Source organism: Tinamus guttatus, unplaced genomic scaffold (genome assembly GCF_059628265.1).
Source record: "Tinamus guttatus ecotype Peru unplaced genomic scaffold, ASM5962826v1 Tinamus_guttatus_pri_ptg000674l, whole genome shotgun sequence".
Classification (NCBI taxonomy): domain Eukaryota; kingdom Metazoa; phylum Chordata; class Aves; order Tinamiformes; family Tinamidae; genus Tinamus; species Tinamus guttatus.
In genome coordinates, this window is record NW_028289208.1 from 3845468 (window position 1) to 3867014 (window position 21547).

Consider the following 21547-nt stretch of genomic DNA (forward strand, 5'->3'; position numbering starts at 1 on the left):
TAGTTGCTAAATGCAAACCCTGTCTCTAATGCATTGCTCCCAGAGGAGGAAGGGATGGCGAGTGGCAGGGCAGAGAGATGTACCTTGTTTTTAAAAGAGCAGTTCAGCTGAGATGAAGGGCCCCAGTTATAACAAGTCCTTATACTAGCACTGTTGCCTGGCCCATGAAACTACAAACAAGACATCGGGTTCAAAGGCAGTGCTTAATCCTCAAAAATCTAAGTTTTAGCACTTTAAACAAACCTGCAGTTATTCTAAATAAGCCAAATCCTCTTGCTCTTTAGTGCTCCCATCCTGCTGTACTTCGGTTACTTCTTACAAACATTTGTGAAGTGAAAGAGGGCTCTGAACTCCGGCATTATTCTGTGGTTAATAAGCAAGTTATCTGGACATGCAACATAAAAATTAAGGGAGCCAGAGCTGAAAGAGCTCAACTAGGGGAGTAAAACTAACGCTGAACCAGCGCCGCTTTCTGGAGTGCAGCATGTTGCCTGTCTACCTGCACAGGAGAGATGGCATCGAGGCTGCTGGCGCTGGGCGGCCGCCCTTTGGGCATGACTCCAGGCGGGGGCTGTCTGGCCTTGTTCATGACGTTACTGCAGTTGGCCACCATGGTGAGGATGGTCTCCGACAGCTCCTGAGAAACGCTCCTGGAACGGGAGGAGGAGAGTGAGAACACGCAGGAAACGACCGTCTCCTCATTCGTTTCTGCAGGAAAAGAGGCCACCTATGAGAACTTGCAGAAACCTCACCCCAAATGGGCATTTGTGAACACGTGAGCCAAGTTCACTCCACGTTTACCGAGAAGCTGCAAAATAAACAAAGCTGAAGATGTTTCTTATTTGCTAGGCTTGCATTCAATCTTGTCCCTGAGAAGTTGACTATGTATTAAATAGAAAAAAAAAATCATCAATTTAAAAGTTCATCTCCATTAGTGGGCTGAACATTCCTTCAGTCATTTTCAAGTCTTCTATACTCACATGCCTCTGGAATAGCCTTAATTGTTAAAAGCCTCAAGTACTGCTCTACAGGCAGACAGACTGGAAGGTAGCGCGACCTCCCTACACGGTTCCACCCGCCCCAGAAGGGCAGACTGAGCACAACGCTCTCCCCTTTGCTTGTCCTTGTGGGAGCTCCATGCAGCTCAGCCTCCCGAAGCCAAGAGCACAACGGCGTCTGCTGCAGCCCTCTGCTCAGATCTGCTCCCTCTGCTGACAGGCTCCTTCCACGGGGGGAAAAGGGAAGCCACCCTGGAGGGAAGCACGGACTAGTCCCCAGCAGCCACGTTAGAAAAGCCACCCAAAATCTACCCTCAAAAGCAGCTCAGATATGGAAATCCGTAGCTTTCTCCCCGCATTCAAATGTGAACAAGGCCTGCACACTTTTGCAAAATGTTATCCACTGCTGTTATTCCTGATCAAGCTAAGGAAAACAAATTCTTCGGACAAAAAGTCCATCTCATTTTAATCACCTAAAAGTCTTTTGGCAACAGAAGTCCTGTATCCTTGTGTCCATCTCCGAATGCAAAAACTATTGGGAAGTTATACTACACAAACCCTGCATTTGTTTAGAGCTGCTTCCTGCCTGCAGGCCACACTTTTGCTATAAATGCCTAGCAAGGTATTTCCTGTTTTGTGCCTTGGTCTGGGAAGCAGCCAGGTCACACAGGAGTTGCCACAGGAAAGACAGGGCTTTCTCCGTAGAGGAATCTGCTGGAGCTGGAGTAACTGCCAATAACAGCAGCCTGGGGAAGGCCTGCAGCTCCCGCTGCCCACGGGGACCTGCAGGGCCACACATTCTTCACAGGAAGCTCCTAATTTCACACCATGCCATCTACACAGAGACACGCTGCTGTATGAAAATGCAACCATCACAACTGGATAGCACAAAATCAGATTTTTTTAAGCTGCATTTGATACAAAGGGTGTGAAGCAAAAAGAGATTCCAGGGAGAGGCAGCGCCTTCGTGGCTAAGAAAAGCATCTCCCCAAACACGTCATTACTGCAGCCTAACTAACGAAATCGCTTCTAAAGCAGCTCCTCATAACGGCACACTGCAGTCACCCTCGCAGCCCTATTTAATATTTATTGTGATTTTAATCTTCCAATCTTTACAATGCCTGTTGCCATTTGTGACAAACCTAAACGGATCAAAGTGAGAGCATCACAAAGGAAATGCAAGTATTTTCTCTTCACAGTTTAAAGAGAATAGCTAATTGAAAGTGACTGCAAGTAGGTCACTCTTGCATACAAGGAATGCAAGGAATCATAAAAAGACACAAAAAAGCTGAAAAAATTGTGCCAACAGAGAACTGGTGGTTTTTGGAATTACATGAATAAACAAACGTCGTAACACATTAAGATTCAGAACACAGTGAAGTTAGATGCAAGTCAAGTCTACAGTTAACTATTAAGTTTCTAAAGCCTGGACATGGCAACATGTCCTGGAACAAGACGCTCTCTGAGGGGAGAAGTAACCATCATCTTCTCGGGCCAAAAGATGGACAAAAAATATGGGCCAAAGAGCAGCACTGTGAAGCTGAATTGCAGTGCTCCCAACAGAAGTCGGCAGAGCCTTTTTTTCTTGAAATCTTCCAGGTACCTCCTGCATTTCCCTTCCAGTTGAAATATTAAACATGACAATTTGTGTTGATACTCATTTGCCAGTGTCCCCCTTGGCTACCCTTATGTTTCCTAGATCACTCAGGACACCACAGGATCCCCTCAGGGATAGGATACAGACCCTCAGACCAGGCAACGAGCTGCTGCATCCCACCCGGCCCCTTTCAGAGCTGGGGTTCAAGGCAGAAAGCAGCGCAGCTTCCAGCCTCTGGCTCCTATGTCACACCCTACTTGTCTTTTTATCTTTTTTAAAAGATAAATTTACCTGTTTTTCTTTTTTAAAAGTACCGCAGTTGAATACCATCTTGATCTGACAGTATTAGAAAGTGACACCACTTGAATACTTTGCAATAGTTAGTCATTTTTGCCAAATGCTGATGCTGGATTTCAAAATTGCTTTGTCCAAGTTAAGTTTACATTCCTTTTTCTGTGCTGCACCACTCCCTCTAGCAGGTAGAAGAGCTCTCTGTGGCCAGCATTCTTTTCCCTTGTGGAGTTTAACCAAATAAACCGATCCACAGATGATCGCAGATGCTTTCCATCCTTTGACTACTTTTTGTGACCAGCAGCTTTTCAAATAAAGACAAGAGTGGTTAAACAGTGGTTTCGGTCCCAAACAAGTTACTATCACCAGCTTTTGCCTACACTGAAGGGCTGCATCGGCCCTTTCTGCTAGCGTAAGGGCCACTCACACCAAGGCATTTACTTACTGCAGTCGTGAAGTCCTTTGTACAATGAAAGGATTGTTTTCCAAGATGCCAGCCCAGTCTGTAGTTATGCCCTATATTCCTTTCTTCCCCAGTTACAGCGCTGTACATGCCATTAGCGAGCCACTACCTCGTTAACCAGCCAGCCCGCAGGTCCCAAGATCGCTTTCCCTGCTTCCTTAGAGACAAGGATGCTCTTTCAAGCTCTTGCGACCAAGGCTACAACAGAAGCTTCACTGCAAAGTTCAAACTTGCCACTGAACGTGGCCACGCACGCCTGCACGCTCTCGGCAACTCCGTTCTCCATATGGAATTCCAACATGCAATACGAGGCCAGCAAGCAAGCTTCAAGCCTGTTAGGCATCCCCTAGACACAAGGAAAGCCTTACCCAGCACAAGCCTGGAGACAAGCCAGCATCGTTGCCAAGGTTTCCGGAGGAAGCTGAGCACTTTTGGGCTGGTCTTTTTCTGGAGCCAGGCCACCCAGGATGGATGGACATCTTCTCTTTAAGAAAGTCATGCAGGCCTGGATGAAGGGCTCCTGAGGAAAGAGCGTTATCTTACTCTCCCAAACGGCACCCAAGACACTTTTTCAAACTTGGCAATTGCACGGTGGAAAGAATCACACTAAGCTATTATAGTTCAGTGAAAAGGTTGAACTATGAGACCATGGACACTTTCCACAACGTCAACACGACTTATAAAATTGTTTAAGTGACTTAAGCGAGTCACTGATAATAGAGTGCAGAAATAAAAAGAAAAATCCTGCTTTACCCCATGCTCCCGAATTTTATCTGTGAGCCATTTGTCAAGTTTGAGGTATTCCCGTCGAGAGGCAAGTGCAGCAAGGTCAATAACAAAGGCAAATGGAGTACCATTTAGCAGCATTGACAAGGCCTAAAGAAAAAAAATTAGAAGACTACTAGTGAAGACACAAGGATATTCTTCATCCTTTTATTTCCAATCCCCATGTACTTTAAGTGAGAAGTCTTGTTATCACATGCTGCTATGCTTTCTTAGTCAACAAGATTGGTACTGTCAGCTTCCTTACTTATAGCTCCCTTGTAACACAAATAAGCAAGCTCTAGTTCTGAAAACCTGGTTCTAGAGTCAAGTGACCTTGTGCTTGCAGTTTTAGGTTCCTTTACATGAAAATCTACCAAATTTTGACGGCAGAAAATGTAATCCAAATAGCTAGCATCTCGCTGCAAACACAACTCAAGCACTTCAGAGCCACGCTGACCACATCTGTTCAAAGCGCTCGTCTCCAAGCACAGTAACAGATGCAACAAAACTGATCTGGAGCAGCAGCTGGTGCTCATGCACTTTGGGATACCCAATTATTTTGCACCTTAAACCAGCGATAAAGGCCTCCAAGTTCTCAGTGACGTTTTCCATGCTCCTCTGCGAGTTCTGAAAACCACTGAAAAGCCAGCAGTATCCTTAGGAAAGCCACATGAGATATAGCTTAGCAGTGCCACCTTCACACAGCTTTTGGAAGAATATTTTCTATATTTCCATTTCAAAAGTATTCAGTCCTGGCAGCTGAAACTCTTCCTGGACTTAGAGCATGTTCACACAGCAAGCAGTTGAGTTCAGCACTTACTGAAATGCTTGTCAGCTAAGCCATGGCAACCAACTCAATGCAGGTAACTACTGCAAACACCAGAAATGCCCTGGCTTCCCAGGGGGGCAGGCTACAAAGCAGCTGTAGTCAGATGCCATGACTCGGCTGAGAAGCACTTACAAGCATGGGAGCATACGCACAGCAACAAGTGAACTCAGACACATTTAAACAAAGCAGTCCTCACTAAATTAGGCACATCTAAGTTAGGCTTAGCTTTGTTATAAACTGAGCAAGCCTGCACAAGATATCAGAGCTGAAACAGTGACAGTGTTTTGCAAAACTCACCTTCAAGTCTTGCGCCACATCAAGAATACGTGACAGTTTGGCCTGGTCATACTGCTCCCCTCTCATGTACCATTCTGCCATGGCATGCATGATAAGCTGGCGGATGGAAGGAGACTGACCCTATGGAGAATTAAATCAGGTTTGTAATTCAGGCCTCTAGGAAAAAGGTCAGCTATTTAAACATTAAGGAAGATATTTCACCTCTGAATCCTAACATGGAAACATATTCAGTCTCTAGCTTCCAAATTCAGGTTATTTTGGCTCTTGTCATGATAGAAAGTGATCCAGGAGTTACAGTTAAAGGATGTAGAATGACTATGAATGACGAAAATGCACATACTCCGTGTCACTCCTACCACCAGACAAGCCTAATTTCTCTTAGCTGCAGAGAAATTACTTTCAAAGTATACGAGCCACTCACAGACCTTGATGCTTGCATTGCTCTAGAGATGCAAGAACTGCAGCTCCGCAGTTTAACATAGTTAAAAAAAAAAAAAAAAAGTAAAAATTATACTGCTCTCTGCTCAAATAGGGGCAAATTTCTATTACAGCACAGGTAAGATTCTGATGGCAACAAGAATTTTGGCTAAGGTCCCCTCATCTGGAGAAGTCAACTATCCCCACGTTGCAGAGCACCATGAGGCACAGCATCATTCTGCGCTTTTCCCTGTACCCTACAGGGCTGAAAGTCGGCGTGTTTTGCCACCTCAAGACCTTACACAACAAAACACCTTACCCCAAACTCAAACACACCATCAGCCCCGCTGCAGGACTCGCTTTAGGATTTGTGTTGGGAAATATATGAAAAGGCAGTAGCACTTCAGCTAGCAGCCAAGCATGACTTCACAGTAAGCGTGGACCAAGACCCCCGTGAGGTCAGGCTTCATGTCACTCTGCTCTGTTTGAATCGGGGAAGATTTTCCCTACTGCAAATGTCCCTCCTCTCCAGAGCTTTCCCCTGCCCTAAGTTTCTTCCTATAATTCATACTCACTGAACTACCAGTGGAAACAATGAGGAAGGGTACACTGTAAGAAAGGCAGGTCCATAAAACACCTATTTGTTTAGGTGTTAAAAGGGGAGGGTTTGCGTATCCATTACCCTGTCTCTGCAAGGAACATCACGTTTAGGGCTGGCCACAGGCTTCCTGACGCTTTCAGGTAACACCCATGACTTTTTATGGCATAAGCAGATTCTTCATATTTAGAATAGTCACCCCCTTCTAGCAAGCACAATGGAGACTCGTTTTAAGTCTTCTCATCTCATACTGCTTTGAGGTTTCTATACTTTCAATACATTTTCAATTTTTATCTTATTGAAATATATATTTTATTATGCAATTCTGACATCGACGCTTTCTGGAATATCTGCCCAGTGATTTCTGGCTACTTTTTGTTCTGAATAATTTTCCCCAACGAGAAGCAATTTGATTTGCTTCAAAGAAGTGGTAGGGGTGAAAACAACACATTATTTTGCATAAATTGCTCATAATTTATCGCTTGACTTTCAAACTATGCTGTTCCTTCGCAAATACAGGCATTGTTGCTCTAGCTGTACAGTCAAGGTCACAAGCTTCCAGTTTCATGAGCAAACAACAGACACGTTCAGTGAAAACACTTACCTGTCCATGCCATGCATAGTGCAAAATGATGGCAGAGTTGGGATGGTTGCCAAGGAAAATTGGCATGAGCGTGGAGATGAGTTCATGGCGCAAGGTATGCCAGGAAGTGTTGATCTGCAATAAGGCCAATACCAACATATCTGGGCAGTGCTTGATTGGAAAACTGAAGAGCTGCTTAACCTGCTCGTACTGTCCCACTTCTGCCAACCGTAACAGAGATTCAATCAAATCCAGGCTCTTCCTAACAGAAACAAAACAGAAACAAAACAAACAAGCCCCCCCAAATTAAATAATAGTTAACTTGCAGGATACTGGATTCAAGCATTTTGTAGTGTGGACTGCAAGGCCATACAAACTAGCACCCATCACAAGCAACCTGCAGCCCAGCTCCTATCATGTAGGGTTAGGCCTATAGGAACACGCTCATTTAAGAAACCTAGCTCGGAGTTTACAAAACAAGAAGAGATCAAGAGCTGCTTATTTTGTTGGGGAAGGAGGTCTGACACCAGTGACAAAATGGCCACTTGGATAATTCAACCTCAAATATGCTTCCAGAAAGGGAGCTCTTCCTACACCTCATCTCTGGAGCTTCAAGGTATTCCACTTGCTTTGTCCACTTCACAGGCAAGTAACCTTTGCCATCTTGTCCCACTTCATCCATACGCTCCAATTTCTCCAATTCCCTATTTTGGGCCATACTACAGGAACAGAAGCAAATCTCCTCTGAAATCAGGAAAGATGCGAGCAACTTTCAACTGCTGAAGCTTAGAGGCTGCCCTCATGTACTGTGCCAAAGGCCAGCTCAGGAAAAGCGGCGCGGTTCAGCTTGGCACAGGAACTGAACAATAACTACATCCATCTACTAGTTAAAGCTCCTCACTTCCTATTAAATAGAGCAAGTTTCTTTGATGTCCCCCTAAGAAAGGGCCTGAAATTCGTATTTACCCTCCCCCTCCTTCAGCCCATAGCATCTGCCAAAATATATTAGTAGGAATTCTCTGGACAGCCAGAAGACTCCAAGAAAAACAACCAGCAGTACAAGTTCAGATATTACGAAAGTACATAGGAAGTTCTGATAATACAAGAGTTTTCACCAGCCAAACATGGGACAAATACTAACAGCTGATCTGCTGGAACATACACACAGCTACAGTAACTCACACTGCGTGAAAATAAGCTGTATTTGACTGGAAAAGGAATCTTACTCTATATTTAGGCATGAAAAGCAGTGGGAAGAGGAGGTTTACCATGTTGCAATCTCTCGATTGTCATCCTCTGGTGGTGCTTTCAGGATGTCTGTGGCAACAGTATGACACGGGTAGTCAGCAAAACAGAAGATGTCAGGGTTGATGAGGGAATGCTGAATGAAGGAGAGCTGGAATAAATGATATAAAAAATAATTTAGGTCTTGAGAGTTTCAGAGTCTACTTCAACCAGCCACTACAGAACAGTTCCAAGCCCAGCTGTAAATCAGAACACTACTAAAAATGAAGACAATGTCCCAGAAACAAATAAAATGAAGATCGACTCCTCCCAAAACAGTTCAATCAACAGATTGCACTCTAATAATACATTAAAATCCTATGCCTTTAGGGTCAATGATTACAGTGTTAACTCTCAAATGTGCTTTGGCTAGATACCAGTTTTTTGGTTACCAACCTGCATGCTGAACTTCAGAAGTTCAGCAACTGTCAAACAGATAGAGTTGAAATGCTGGTGAGCCTACCTGGCCCTCCGCGTGTTTCCAAGGTCTGTATATGGCGTTAACTGGAAAGACTTCCATGCCTAGTCCTCTCTGGATGCCAAACACCACAATCTGCAAGCCCTTGCTGTCCCGAATCTGAAATCCTGGATGGTCCAATTCATAGGTTACTACTTTGAAGTCCAAACTAGGATTCTGCAACCAGTAAAAACAAGAGAAATTAGCTGGCCTTAAAAATTAGTCTCTAATACTTTGCAGCAGGAACTCCACTTTTTAGTATTTTGTTCAGCATAACATCTACCCTTTAGTTGCAAGCAAAGTGACGGTTTGTTTTAAAAAATTTGACTTAGATAGTTCTGGGAACTTAATGCAACTTAATAATGTCCAAAACTAGCCTGTGAGTTTGCATTTCCTCAAACCCTACAGTCAATAACTGTAAAACTTCTAACCTTCTATATGTTTAGTTAGTAAGCTTTAAAGAACTTAGCACACTGCATTGCCAGACACCTTTGTGCTCTCCAGTATGAGGCAATAGGGCTTGACCAGCGGCAAGCAGAATTTGGGTTGTCCTACTGAAGAATTTACCGTGCCAACAGTTGCAAAGCACCCGTTAGGTTTTCAACAATAGTATGAAAAAGGGAGGAAACTTTGGCCATTATGGAAATTAGGATCTTCCTTTCACATAGAGGGGAGCACCTGGAATTACTTATGATCCTGCCAGTCTCCTCAAACTTCAAATTCACTCTCTGTTGTGTCAGCTTATCAGATGGGCGAGAAAAAGACTCTATCAGTTATACAAAGGTGGACAGAGAATGAAGTGTCTGAGCAACAGTAAACACTTTCTAGACAACAGGAGGAACTGATAAGCTGCATTTGTGCAAGCTGCAGCCACAGTTTTTTCTGTAGGATGCACAGTCTGTCCTCCAAGGAAACATCCTTGGTAACAGTCTTCTTGAATGTTACAAAAGATACAAGCAAGAGACAGCTCTTCGTAATCATGAGGATAGTACACCTAAAACCTACTAGAATCTATAAAGCAAAGTGGGTTGCAGATATTAGTACATGGAGAGCAAGCTACCCGTATGTTCTAAGGTTTAATAAATAATCACATCATCTAACACAAAATGGACAAAGAAGGAAGCAGTACTTATGCTTCATTGCATAACTAAGTGATATTAAGTGGTAATTTTTTTTCTGAAATTTGTCATCATATGCAAGTGTTGAGATCTTTAGAAATGGAACAGAAATATTACATTTCCTTTTCATCAAGAATAGCAACAAGAAAGAAACTTTTGAAAGCTGGATGCCTGCTGCACATCATTTTTCCAGGGGCAAAAAGAAGTTCTTCAAACATAGAACACCCAAGCAGCACACGGTGTGGAAGAAATCTCAGTTTGCATGCAAGACAGCTGACAGGCAGTTTTTACTTCCTGCACAAATCATCAAAACATTCTTGTTTAAGAGGAAGAGAATGTTGTTTAAGAACAGCAGGGCAGTTACATTAATAAGACTCAAATCCATGCAGGCTGTTAGCAGCCTATCAAGGCCTTATATTCACACTAAAGATACCACCTTCCTTCCAAGATCTGCATTAAAGAGCAAAACGCTCACCAAACTTACCAGCTCTTTAAGAACATCAATCAAGACCTCCACATTCCAGGTATGGGCCTGCGCTCCATCACTTTTATCTTTCCCATCACTCCAAATCCCACTGCCAGGAGCCGAAATAGACTGCAAGTTAAATACACTAGTCAGATACTAGTTCAAAACAATCTTGACACTTTAGGCTTTTAGCTACACAACGTTTTATACCATGAGGGAAAGCACAGGTTCCAGCAGGTGAAGACACTAGCTGTACACTCCTGAAAATATCTTTCAAGAGTGTTTTACACATGCTTATTGCAGAATTCTTAACAGGTAAGTATATATATTCAATAACAATAATCAGCAGTAGCAGTATTTCAGTTTAGGGCTGAAGTTTCCCTTCCCCATGTTCTGCTTTTCAAAGCACACAACCCCACTCCGGGAGGCCACTCACTTGTAATGGAATTCCGTCCGTCAATCCCGAATGAGTCCGAGCCATCATCCCCAAAACCCTGGCGACCTGGGCAGCTGTGACCTCCCGAACACCAAACTGCATGATTATGTTGCGACACTCCTCCACACTACAACACAACACGTAGGACACACCTTAGTGCAAACGCAGCTTTTACTATGATGTACAACAGCTGAACCAATCCATGACCCATAAATACATTTAGGACGAGGTAGAGGGCAAGGGGAAAATAACTGCACACTGCAAAATATGAAAATACACCTAACTTCATAGGTTTTAGAATCATAGAATGCTTAGGGTTGGAAGGGACCTCTAGAGATCATCTAGTCCAACCCCCATTTATTACACAGATGATCCAGGAAAACAAAATTCTCCTAGAATAAACACAAAGAAATTCAGTAGAAACTTCATACAGTCTTTTCAATACAGCATATACTGTCGGATACCCAATTCAAAGCTAGGTCTACTTAAATCACCACAATAGATGCTTTACTAAGTAATCTAAAGTACTTTTATTACAAAAGGTCAATCAAAGTAATAACATGGGGTAGGATTCACTCTGATGTTTATTGACCTGCGATACCAAGCTGCAAAAAAAGAAGTTTTCTGCTAACTCAAAGTCAAACACAGGCTGTAGAAACACACATTTTGAATTGACTATACGCATTACAGAAAAGTTCAGTTCCACAGCAGGCCTTTTAAATGGATCTAAACCAGAGCATTTCTCATCAGAGGTCACTACCAAAAACCTTCACGGATCTAGAACAGCAAACAGGGAGCAGCTGGTCAAATACTTACGTTAGAACTGAAAGCCTTTTTTTGCAATATGTATTTCACTTTACGTGAACGTTACATAAATAGGCCAGCAAGTTATGATTTACACATGTCTGCATAGGACAAAATAATTTTTGGTCTAATAGGCATGTGTTAACTAGGGAATTCATGTTGAACACCTCCAACATGCTATCTATATCGTGTGCTTCTGTATTTCACTCTATAAAAGAGAAGTTTAAACAGTCCAAGTTCCAATCACTTCTCCAAAGTGAATAGAAGCCTTTTAACCTAAAGTTGGATTTGTGCCAGGACGGCAGATATAGAACAGGAGATAAACCTCTAATATATTCAAATTAGCTCTCCAATGGGCATAGATCCCAATTAGAACCTGGTTTCTCCTTCCACTTTCCTGGTAACTACTTCTATTCACCATTTCACATATCTATGAAACATACATGACCAATTTAACACAATACTTGTGCTAGGCCCTAGTAGGTCAAATGAACAGATGTGCACGACTAGAATTTCAAACAAGGGGCAGCGTGCAAGAAGAATATGAAAGACTGTTTGAAGACCTGGTTGAAGAATGGCTACAAATACAGAAATAGAATACGGGCAAGTTGAACACAGCTGCTTTTTACCTAAATATACCTGTCTAATCTGGTGGAAAGACCAAAAGCCACTTGCAAGAGCTGCTCTCTTATTGGCAATACAGTAGTCACAAGTAGATTCTACAGCTTCAAATTAACACCCAGGACTAACAGAAAGCTGCTCTTGGTCAGCACTCCTGAGGTGATGTTCTGCTTTCAATTCTTGTGTACTCTATTTCATGTGGACATTAAGCTAACAAGACTCTCTCATCAGAGGAAAGTGCTCCCAGAGACTTGGGAGGATTTATTTCGAAGTCATGCTTATCTAGCCATTTTCTTTTATAAAGAAGGGATGCTGAAGGCCATACTCTTATAAAAACTTTACTTACTCTTATAAAAGTTTTTCTTACTACGACAAGGCCTTACAATTTAAACAGATATGACCTACATAACACGGGAAGTAAATAAAATACAAAGCAGGAAACAAAACTGATGGCTTCATAATACTTACTAAGAGGCCAATCACTTTAGTAAAAGTGTTCTTTGTCTTTACATTTCCTCTCAAGAAAAGGAGAAAGAAACAACCACTATCTTAGATGTTTGATTCCCTTGCAATATATCAAGCAAAAGTTTTGCTACCAACCTCGTACAAAAGCCATAGCCAACTTCTTGCATGAAGTCTGCCAGAGAACTCTCCATCATGGTTTTTGCTATCCCTCCAGAATCAGGCAGGATCCTGTCCATTAGAATGTCCCGTTTTTCAGGGTATAGAAGTGGTGCAAGCACCACGGGGCAACGCTCCTGGGGAAAATCTAGAGAGAAGAGTAAAACTCATCAGTGTCAAATTAAACCAATCAATCAATAAGTACCACCACTGCGTTACTCCACCCCACCTCCCAGATTCTCCACAGACAGTTACATATTCCTAGGAAACAAGATGGTGAAGCAGGAGGTTCACTGCAGCTGCCGTGGAGGCACATTGAGAACTACAGATTGTCACCAAGAGCAGTCATCCAAAGCAAGCACAGAGCAGGAAACGATACAGCAAGCAGAGCAAGCCTCTCCTCCAGGCCAGGAAGAATTAGAAAGGGGAGCTGCTACAAAGCCCACAGCTTGAAGTTAAAATTTAAAACAGATTTGAGGGTGGAGAGAAAGAGACTGCACCCCTCTTCAAGGCAGGACGTTTAAGGTGATGTGAAAAGCAGCTGAGAGTTTTGCTCAGAGTGGAAAGCAGCAGAGTAGAGACACGCTATGGGTGGCTGCATTATCTGCGAGATGAAGTGTGATGTCTCCATACCTTCTGGGAATTAGAGGAGGCAATACATAAATTTTAGACCACACTGCTCTAATGAGGATATACCTATCAAAAATAAGCAGCTTTCTGATTCTGTATGCAGGGTGCATCCCTCTAGGTCTCTGTAGGGTGGACTCAATTAAATTCACTCAACTTCTTGAGTCCAAATGCTCCATACTCTGAAGGGGTAACGTGCTTTGAAAGGAGCAATCACCAGTTCATAGGATATAGAAAATGTCACCCGCCGTCACACAAAGACAGGGAGAGCATTCAGAAAATGGGCCAGCGTTATTCAAAGCCACTTCCCAGGCTGTACAGGTGTTTCTCCTAGTTTTGCATCCAATACACACAGCCCTGTGATTACCATTTCAAGGAGGCAGGATTTTCATCTAGCATGTTTCCTAGATGATAGAACACTCAGCTTTTTAAACTACGGGGTATGAAGTTGTTACAGTCAAAGCCGCAAACACCATCCCACACGAGCAACCACAGACTAGGATATTGCCCACTTAATGAATATTAATCAAAAAGTATGCTATTAAAAAAATCCAAGGCTTGCAGCAGTCTCATGTCACTGCTCATCAAAAGAAAAACATTACATTACAGCCAGATGCCCGAGAAGTGGTATTTTTCCTCATTCAGTTTAGAGCTGTGGGAGGTGCTTGAACACATTTTGCCAAGGTTTCTACCCCAACAGCCTCTCCTCCACTTCAGCGTAGTGCACAGTAAGCTGCAAAAACCCACTTCAAAGTTTGCATTTAGTCAGGCTTCCTGACTGATCCCCCACTTACCTCTACGTAATGTTTTGAGGAAAGCGTCGATCTGTTCCTGTCCTACCCCAAAGGCTCCCTTCTGCCCAAAAAGGAGATGGGAGAGGAGAAGGTGCAGGACCTCTATTGCAATATCTTGGAAGCCACCTTCTTGATTTCCACTGACGTCCGCGTCAATGTAAGAGCGCAAAAGATCCGGGAGTTTCTGTTTGATGAACTGGGCAGCTGTTGAACACAGAAGAGGCCATAATCAAAACCTTTCTTTAATTCAAGAGCTGTGTCTCATTTTCTTGCTCTTATCACAAGCTTTAACAGTTCAGACTTAAATAGAAGCCTCATAATTCATACCTTGGAGTTCAACTGTCAATAAGCAACTCAAAGGTAACATGTAGCAATAACTATTTCACCCATCTAGCACGTCAGTCGCAGAAGAGATCTCTGCCCATCCATCTTGTTAACTCCCACTATAAAAAGTGCCCCCGCTGCAGTATTTTAGAAACTTCACTTACCAAAACCTCGTAGATCTGAGCTGAAAGAGTTCAGTAAAGCGAGACCGAAAATCACCTGCAGACAGTAAAAAAAAAAAAAAAAAAAAAAAAAAAAAAAAAGACATCACAGTTAAGAGCAAACTGTCCTTTTGAACAATGCCAGTCTTAAAGGCACTTCAATATTTTGGAAATAAACTTTCACCTACCTCTTGAACTTTACTTAATTTGATGACTTTACTCAATTGGGCAAATAAATGGGGTGAAGGCTTTAGACTCTGAAACAGTTAAAGAAGAGTTAAAATAAGTTGCTTATGTGGTCAGACTCATTTGCAATGCACCAGGTAATCTAGAGTCTATCTGCAAGACTGGAATTTCAGTAACTATTTGCTGTACCTCAACATGAAGCCTATATTAGATCAGTAAATAAGTGTCTCTAGAGCTATTTTGGAGTATATCTACATTAGAAGTTTCTTCCCAAATATCCCACTTCAGCTAGCTTTAGTATTAAACCCTCATTAGAGCTTTCATACCAAAAGAAACACAAGAGCACCAACAGTTTATCTTGGATCTGCCATCAGAGACAAGCCCTAAGCTTATACTAAGAAGATTTAAAATTAAATTTTAGCAATTCTGAGATTAAACACCTTGCTTAATCTAGCAAAACAAAATTCCAGGCAAGCTTAACTTTTGAAGATTTTAGTACAACCAATCCAAGAAACTGAAAAGTGTTTGTTTTCTGAGACCAAGTCATTACAGTTTCTGAGATGAGACCCCTTTCAGGAAGCAAACAAACCTTCTGATAGTGCAACGGATTGTCAATGGCGTAGGACAGCGTCGAGATAAAGTTTGGTTTTGTAATCAGCGACGCACACTCCTGGATCAAAAATTGGGTCTGAAAAGAATAAGCAAACTTTAACACACTGTTTTGTCACAGTACGACAAAATAAAACCTCTACTCTTCACACATGCAGCAGCACTAAATAAAGCTGATAAGGTATTTGTCTTTTTAGTGGTCAAATTCTGACTGGTATTTTCTGATTGAGAAAGTGACCTAACACTTTCCATCAAAAGGCAAAGCAAACTGGACTTGCAGTACGCTATGTTCCACACAATACATGCACCTACACCCATTGCTCTAAGGCAATCCAAAAATATTTGGGCCTATTAGGAGCTAAAAAAGCCTGTGGGAAAATTGGTTAAGGATGGAAAAACACTCCTGAGGATGGACAGACATACCCAACACCAGAAGTGACAGTGAGTGGATCTGGATAAAGCCCAAAAAACAAAGAAAACCTTCCAGAGTACAGCATATGCTGAACAGCACTGCACTTGAGCTGTTTCTCCAGATCAAGGTGTTTTAAGTGTCAGAGACCAACAGTTCTATGTCTTATTGACTGGAGGACTGGAAAAGGGCTTGTAAGTCAAAGGCTACATTCCATAATGGAAGGTGGCTTGAAGCTACCATCGCTAACCTGCCCCACTGCAGATTTCTAGTAACCAAAAGCAACAAGCAGATACCTCAGTGGAAGTGTTACCTGATGGAAATCTTTGCCACTGCTTTTACCATCGCCACTGAAATCCACGTGCGAGAATAGACAGCGTAGTAAATGCCTGTCTGCCTCGGGACCGTGCCGATTCACAATCTGAAAAAAAAAAAAAAAAAAAAATCCCAAAAAAACAATTTGGTAACAAAAAGTCATTACAGAGCTCGATCTGCAACCAGTACTGTGGATATTTTAGTAATTTCACTGATAAATACATTAGTGCTCAACAAGATGTCTGAGAGTGTTTCTTTTTTAATCAGTAAAGTATTAAAAAAAAAAAGTTATTAACCTTACCTGCAAATGCAAAGTGTTGAAAAAGAGTTAAGAAAAGAGTCTACAAAAAAGTAATCGACATAGAAACCATGTACTTTACGGGGAGCAGTCTTAAGGAAAAGTGTTTTTTCGAGTCACCTGGAGCATTTCTATCTTGTCCTCCACTGAAATAGGCCAGAATCCATATGGTACCATGACCTCACTCTCGCCCATTCTTTTGGCGCTCCCGTGTCCAAGCCTGCAAGTCTTGGGAAGATTGGTGTCCCCATGCTACACCTGTGCAGAAAGTCTGGCCCCTGTACAACACCTTCACTGAGCTGGAAGCAAGTTTCTACTGACAGTTTTCAGCAGCTATCTCACTCATTACTAAAGCTTAACACCACTGTACTAATGCCCCCTATATTTGCCTTAAAATTTAACTCATGCCTACAGAGCAGCTCAGTACCTTCACGGTGGTTTTGTGGCCTTGGGTTTTTTTTTTTTTTTTTGGCTCAATTACTCTCCCCACTCCCTCCCAACTTCATCTCTTTGATTGCTGTTACTTAAATTCCACAATTGCAGAAGCTTGAAATCACTTTATCATCAGGAACTACACTATCTGTTCAAGCAGTTAGCAGCTATCGCGAAACCCAACCTTCACCTGTTAGCTGCATCTTTGCTGTTGCTTCCCCCCTTCTAACTGAAGAACTGACACAACAAGCAAGCACATACCAGCACGTACCAATCTATGCTCCAGTTTTCTCTGTCAAGTTCATTGCTTTATTCTATCACTAATATCGTAGGGAAAGCTCTGCATCTTAACCAGAGGCTACAGCATCCCTTCTCATGCTGTCAGCCCGCAGTAAATAACCTACTCCGGGTACGTTGACAGTGCTGCATGAGGCTAGCATCTCCCATGACCAGCACATTTGTACTAAAAGCAGCAAAACAGAATTGACAAGGTTTACTAAGCTGGTTCAGGCTTCAGAAAACTGGCAAGTCCTTCAGATAATCCCAGTTAAACACTTAGCTTTAGACATGGCAGGAGAGGTGTGAAGCAGGTTGCCTCCTACTGTTCAGTGAGCTTCTTGATGCCACTACTGAAGATGAAGTCACAGGAGCAGGGGGACACGGAAGAAAACCCTGCATTAACGTCATCCGCACAACTCCTCCACATCAGAACTGGATAGTTACTTTGTTTAGAAGTAGCTTCAGAAGGTGAATCGTTTGAAAGTTTAACATATGGGAGAAAAGCAATGGCTAGAAGTGCAGTGCAGCACCTTTCAGTTCTAGCTATGCTCACGGAGAAGTTTTTCCAGGAAAGAGAAAGTTATTAGCTTTCCTGCAGGAAGAATTGGGGAATAAAAAAATCTTTCTATTGGCAACTCTCCCCATCTATCAGACAGCCTATCTGATCACAAAGCGATGGCTTGTGAAGAGTAACTGTTCCACAAGAAGCATCTGACTGACACAGCTGAGTTACGGCCAAGCACTGAAGGTTAGAGCAGAGCTCTCCTCCCAGGAGAGCAATCCAAAGCAGCAGCATATTACATAAAGCAGAAACCTGCCAGGTTTTTCAGGAAAAAAGGCACCCCGTCAAGAAGGGCGTCTGGCGAAGCCAAACTATCAGAATGCATTTGCTCTCTTAACTACTTTTCTGCTGTCTTAATCATTCTAAACTACTGGCATGCTCTAAGTCTCAGCTCTGGGACAAGAAAAGGTCTATCAAAAATATCTGAAGAGCTCGGAAACTGCCAGCACCCAGTTCTTACAAGGAAAGCATGTGCCTTTTGGCACCTGTTAAATTGAGGTTAGTTTGATTTTATAGTTAGTAGTACTGCCAGTACATCTTTACATATCAAATAAAAGGAATGAAGTTTGAGTAAAAGCATAACAAAGCCTGCTAAGACTCAAATTTGTACATTTTGACAGCCCTTAGGTTCTCTTTCAAACTTACCATAAGTGTTTGCTGCACTATTAAGTATGAACTCTGAACCACGTAAATTTGAATTTTACCATACAGAGGTGAGCTGATTTCTGTTTATAAAAATGTAGTTAGGTTAAAAAAAATAACTCTGCTCCTCAACATCCAGAAAGTTTTGCTTTCCTGGATGAAACTATCTGCAAAGCCCTTCCCTCCTCCATAGCCAGGATTTCCTCACCACTAATTCAGGAAAGAGAGGTAAGAGACCATAAAAAACTCTGCAGAGAAATTAAGAATTGAGCTTACAAATGCATAAAACTTTCAAGTTTTTAAAACGGTCTTAAAGGAACACCTACATCAAATGATGACCAAAACTATGTTAACACAGAAGTTAGTTGCTTAAGTATTGCCACAGTTACACTTGTGAAAATATGTGTTATTTTGGTCAAATATGCAACTGGCAGGAAAGCCCAGAGTTTTATGATCAGAAGCTATTTTCACTAATCCTTCATGAAAAAGACTGCTTCAGATCTGTTTTCTCCTACTTATTCTGTATGTTTAGAAGACCGTGAAACAAGGGAGTGAAAACACAAAGGTGTTGAACTATCAAATAAAACCTTGTGCTAGCAACCACACAAGTAAAGTGATACTTTTAAACGTCAAGGGAATGTGGAAATCTTCAGCATTTAGTCTTGAAAAGCCAGAAGATCCATTTTTTAAGTAATTATAGACAAACCAGCCATCTCCACAGACAAGTGTGCAGTCTCTCAACATAGTAAGACTCAGAGGTCCCTAGTTAAGCCTAAGGAACAATTTGTGCCCATTTTAAAGATCTATACGCCAACTTCTCCTGAATCAAAGAAATAATTATTGTCACTTACCTAGCTTTTCATGGAAAAACTGCAAGTAATAATCTACTCATACCTTGCTGCTAAACTAATATATTTTTCAAGGACAGCATTATTTCAGGCAAGTGCTTTGCATGTACCAAACTCACAAAAATGTAGAGTCATGACTTAAATGGCATCAATATTCTCCCTGAAAGTACTGCAAAAACACCAATTACTACACTTAGAAGTTATGAAGGGTGTATTTGGTTTCCGTAGCTTTCAAGATCATTTTAAGTAGTTGCACTGAGTACTGCTGAAATCAACCTTTCTGACTGAACAAAACTATTTTCTAAAACTGACACTTTAACATTCACTTTCCCCTAAACACAGCCCTGTGGATGATTCTTTTTAGACCATCCCTCTGGTCAGGGCTGTTTTTAAAAGAAAAGATCAAACAAGAACTGAGTCCAAGTGTTAGATGGCTTTGGTTTGGATCTACTGTTATTCTGCCTGTCTCCTGATAAGCAGGAAAGAGGAACTGCACTTGAGCAGCTCAGATAACCACTCTTCACTAAAAGATACAGTGCCAAAAACTTCTATGACACATTAAGCGAAAGCACTCAGATGCAATCAGAATTTATAGAGCTATTTCTTATCTTATTTGTATTTGTTTTCAATGCAACACTTGTGATGAATATACACTGTTTTACCCCTCTCCCATCCCATGATGCTTTCACAGAACTTCACTGAATTTTAAAGATTTAGCCTGAAGGAGTGTACGAAGGTTTTGCACATCACAATCCAAAAACAGCACTTAATTCTAATATGGAGCTGCAAAGTCAGAAATGGCCTCAGCTCCGAGGAGCTGCCTTATTCCACGGTCAGACCGATGAAACCAACCGAGCTGCAATTCCGGAGCCTGAGGACAGCACGTAGCAGTGAAAATGCTGCAGAGCACAGTTGAACCGCAGAGACAAACTCCACTCGATATTCCAATTTTTCTTCCCAAGGTTTCCTTTGTAGCATTAGTAGTTTACTTACATGTTGTATTTCCTGCTGGCTGGCTCGGTAGTTTTTCTTGGTTAAATTGTCCACCAGGTAGCTGATTTGAGACAAGGCCAGCGAGAGCGAGTCAAGATTCATTGCTGGTTGGGGCGGAAGCAGGCGGCCGAGCCCGGCGCAAAATCACCATTATTCCCCTTTAGTCACCTCAGAGACAGGTTAATTTTTTTTCCCCCAATTAGCCTGTATCTGTTGCTGTGCTACTTGCTTCAGCTCTTCTTTCTCAGTTGTCGTACTCCGTTCTGAAACATGGCACCTGAAAGACAATATTGCATTTGATTTAACTTCTGTACCAACTTTACAGCTATATGACAGGCTTTGCTGAAAGGCTGTTATTTTGCCACGGATTATTTTAAATTTAAAATAAGCTTTCTAAAACAATGTTATTTAATTCTTACATGATGCTGAAACAGTTAATGGTTTCTCTGTGTTTTCTATTTTCACTACAGCACTTACAAGGTAGAAAGTTAAACCCTAAATAAATTGATATTGTGCCTCGGAGTTTTTCCTTTTTTCGTTTACAAGATAAATTACAGGCGAAGAATAAAGACAAAAGCTGGCAATAAGGACATTTTTGATAGTTACGTCAAATCACTCGCATAAGTTAAGCTATAGCCACTAGGGAAAGGAGGCACAATCAATATTTCACAACACAAGCTTAGCTGTTTTCTCATTACCCAACCACATTATTCATTTCTGCATTTGGCCAGCCTGGAGAAGCTAGCAAACAGCTCAGTCAAAAGAATAACAACTCCTTCTCTAGCATGAGAAAGAAGAAAATGACACACATAATAAATTAGGTGTTAGAAAAACACAGAGATGAGAATCTCTGAAAGCATCAATCACCAAGTTTATACAAAAAAAATATCCTATTTAAACATTGCTGAAATGGTTTGCCTCACTATGACCAGTCAAGGTAGCACAGCATTCCTCTCTACACACATCAAAACAAGCAATTGGGAATGAGTAACACAAAGAACTGCTTTAAGATAACCCTAACATTTGGCTTATACCAAAAGCAGTTTTCCAGCATGCTGGAACAGCATAGCTTGCTAGCTTACATTTTTACAACAACATAAACTTAGCACGTAAAATGACAACTAGTTTTTAAGTTACAGACTACCAATGTGGTAAAGTTACTTCCCAAGCAACAGCTGCATAACCAATGCTCAGAGCAGCAGGTTCAACAGGAACTATCCGTCAGACTATGGGGCTGAAGGTTCATTACATTCAAGCACTACAGGATCAAAACACAAAGGTCACTTCCCCTTGCCAAAACACTGAAGATGATTTTTTTGAAATTAAAATTTGCCTCTTTACCACCTTGGCAATACGACTAAGGATAGCAGCATGCATGTCTAAAGTCTCTGCCTCATCGCCGAGGTGGATTACACCTATGATG

At 41.9% G+C, this 21547-nt stretch overlaps 1 protein-coding gene and 1 non-coding gene across 4 annotated transcripts in view; both read right to left on the reverse strand.

Moving 5' to 3' along the window:
- Positions 1 to 20449, reverse strand: part of CNOT1 (CCR4-NOT transcription complex subunit 1) — a 45478-nt gene extending 25029 nt beyond the window's left edge. For all 3 annotated transcript variants that reach the window (XM_010225772.2, XM_010225770.2, XM_088536469.1), the window contains exons 1-16: positions 20125 to 20449; positions 16069 to 16176; positions 15327 to 15425; positions 14740 to 14808; positions 14555 to 14609; positions 14067 to 14270; positions 12625 to 12793; positions 10600 to 10726; positions 10182 to 10292; positions 8586 to 8756; positions 8107 to 8234; positions 6860 to 7100; positions 5241 to 5360; positions 4103 to 4225; positions 3718 to 3869; positions 500 to 650 (exon numbers count right to left, since the gene is read on the reverse strand). In XM_010225772.2, coding sequence (XP_010224074.2) covers positions 500 to 650; positions 3718 to 3869; positions 4103 to 4225; positions 5241 to 5360; positions 6860 to 7100; positions 8107 to 8234; positions 8586 to 8756; positions 10182 to 10292; positions 10600 to 10726; positions 12625 to 12793; positions 14067 to 14270; positions 14555 to 14609; positions 14740 to 14808; positions 15327 to 15425; positions 16069 to 16176; positions 20125 to 20226 — 2130 coding nt within the window. In that variant the 5' untranslated portion in view covers positions 20227 to 20449. The remainder of the gene's footprint in view (positions 1 to 499; positions 651 to 3717; positions 3870 to 4102; positions 4226 to 5240; positions 5361 to 6859; positions 7101 to 8106; positions 8235 to 8585; positions 8757 to 10181; positions 10293 to 10599; positions 10727 to 12624; positions 12794 to 14066; positions 14271 to 14554; positions 14610 to 14739; positions 14809 to 15326; positions 15426 to 16068; positions 16177 to 20124) is intronic.
- LOC148591919 (small nucleolar RNA SNORA50) lies at positions 76 to 205 on the reverse strand. Its single transcript, XR_015913993.1, has one exon. It is a non-coding gene; the product is annotated as a small nucleolar RNA SNORA50 (small nucleolar RNA).
- Positions 20450 to 21547: the final 1098 nt, after the last annotated feature.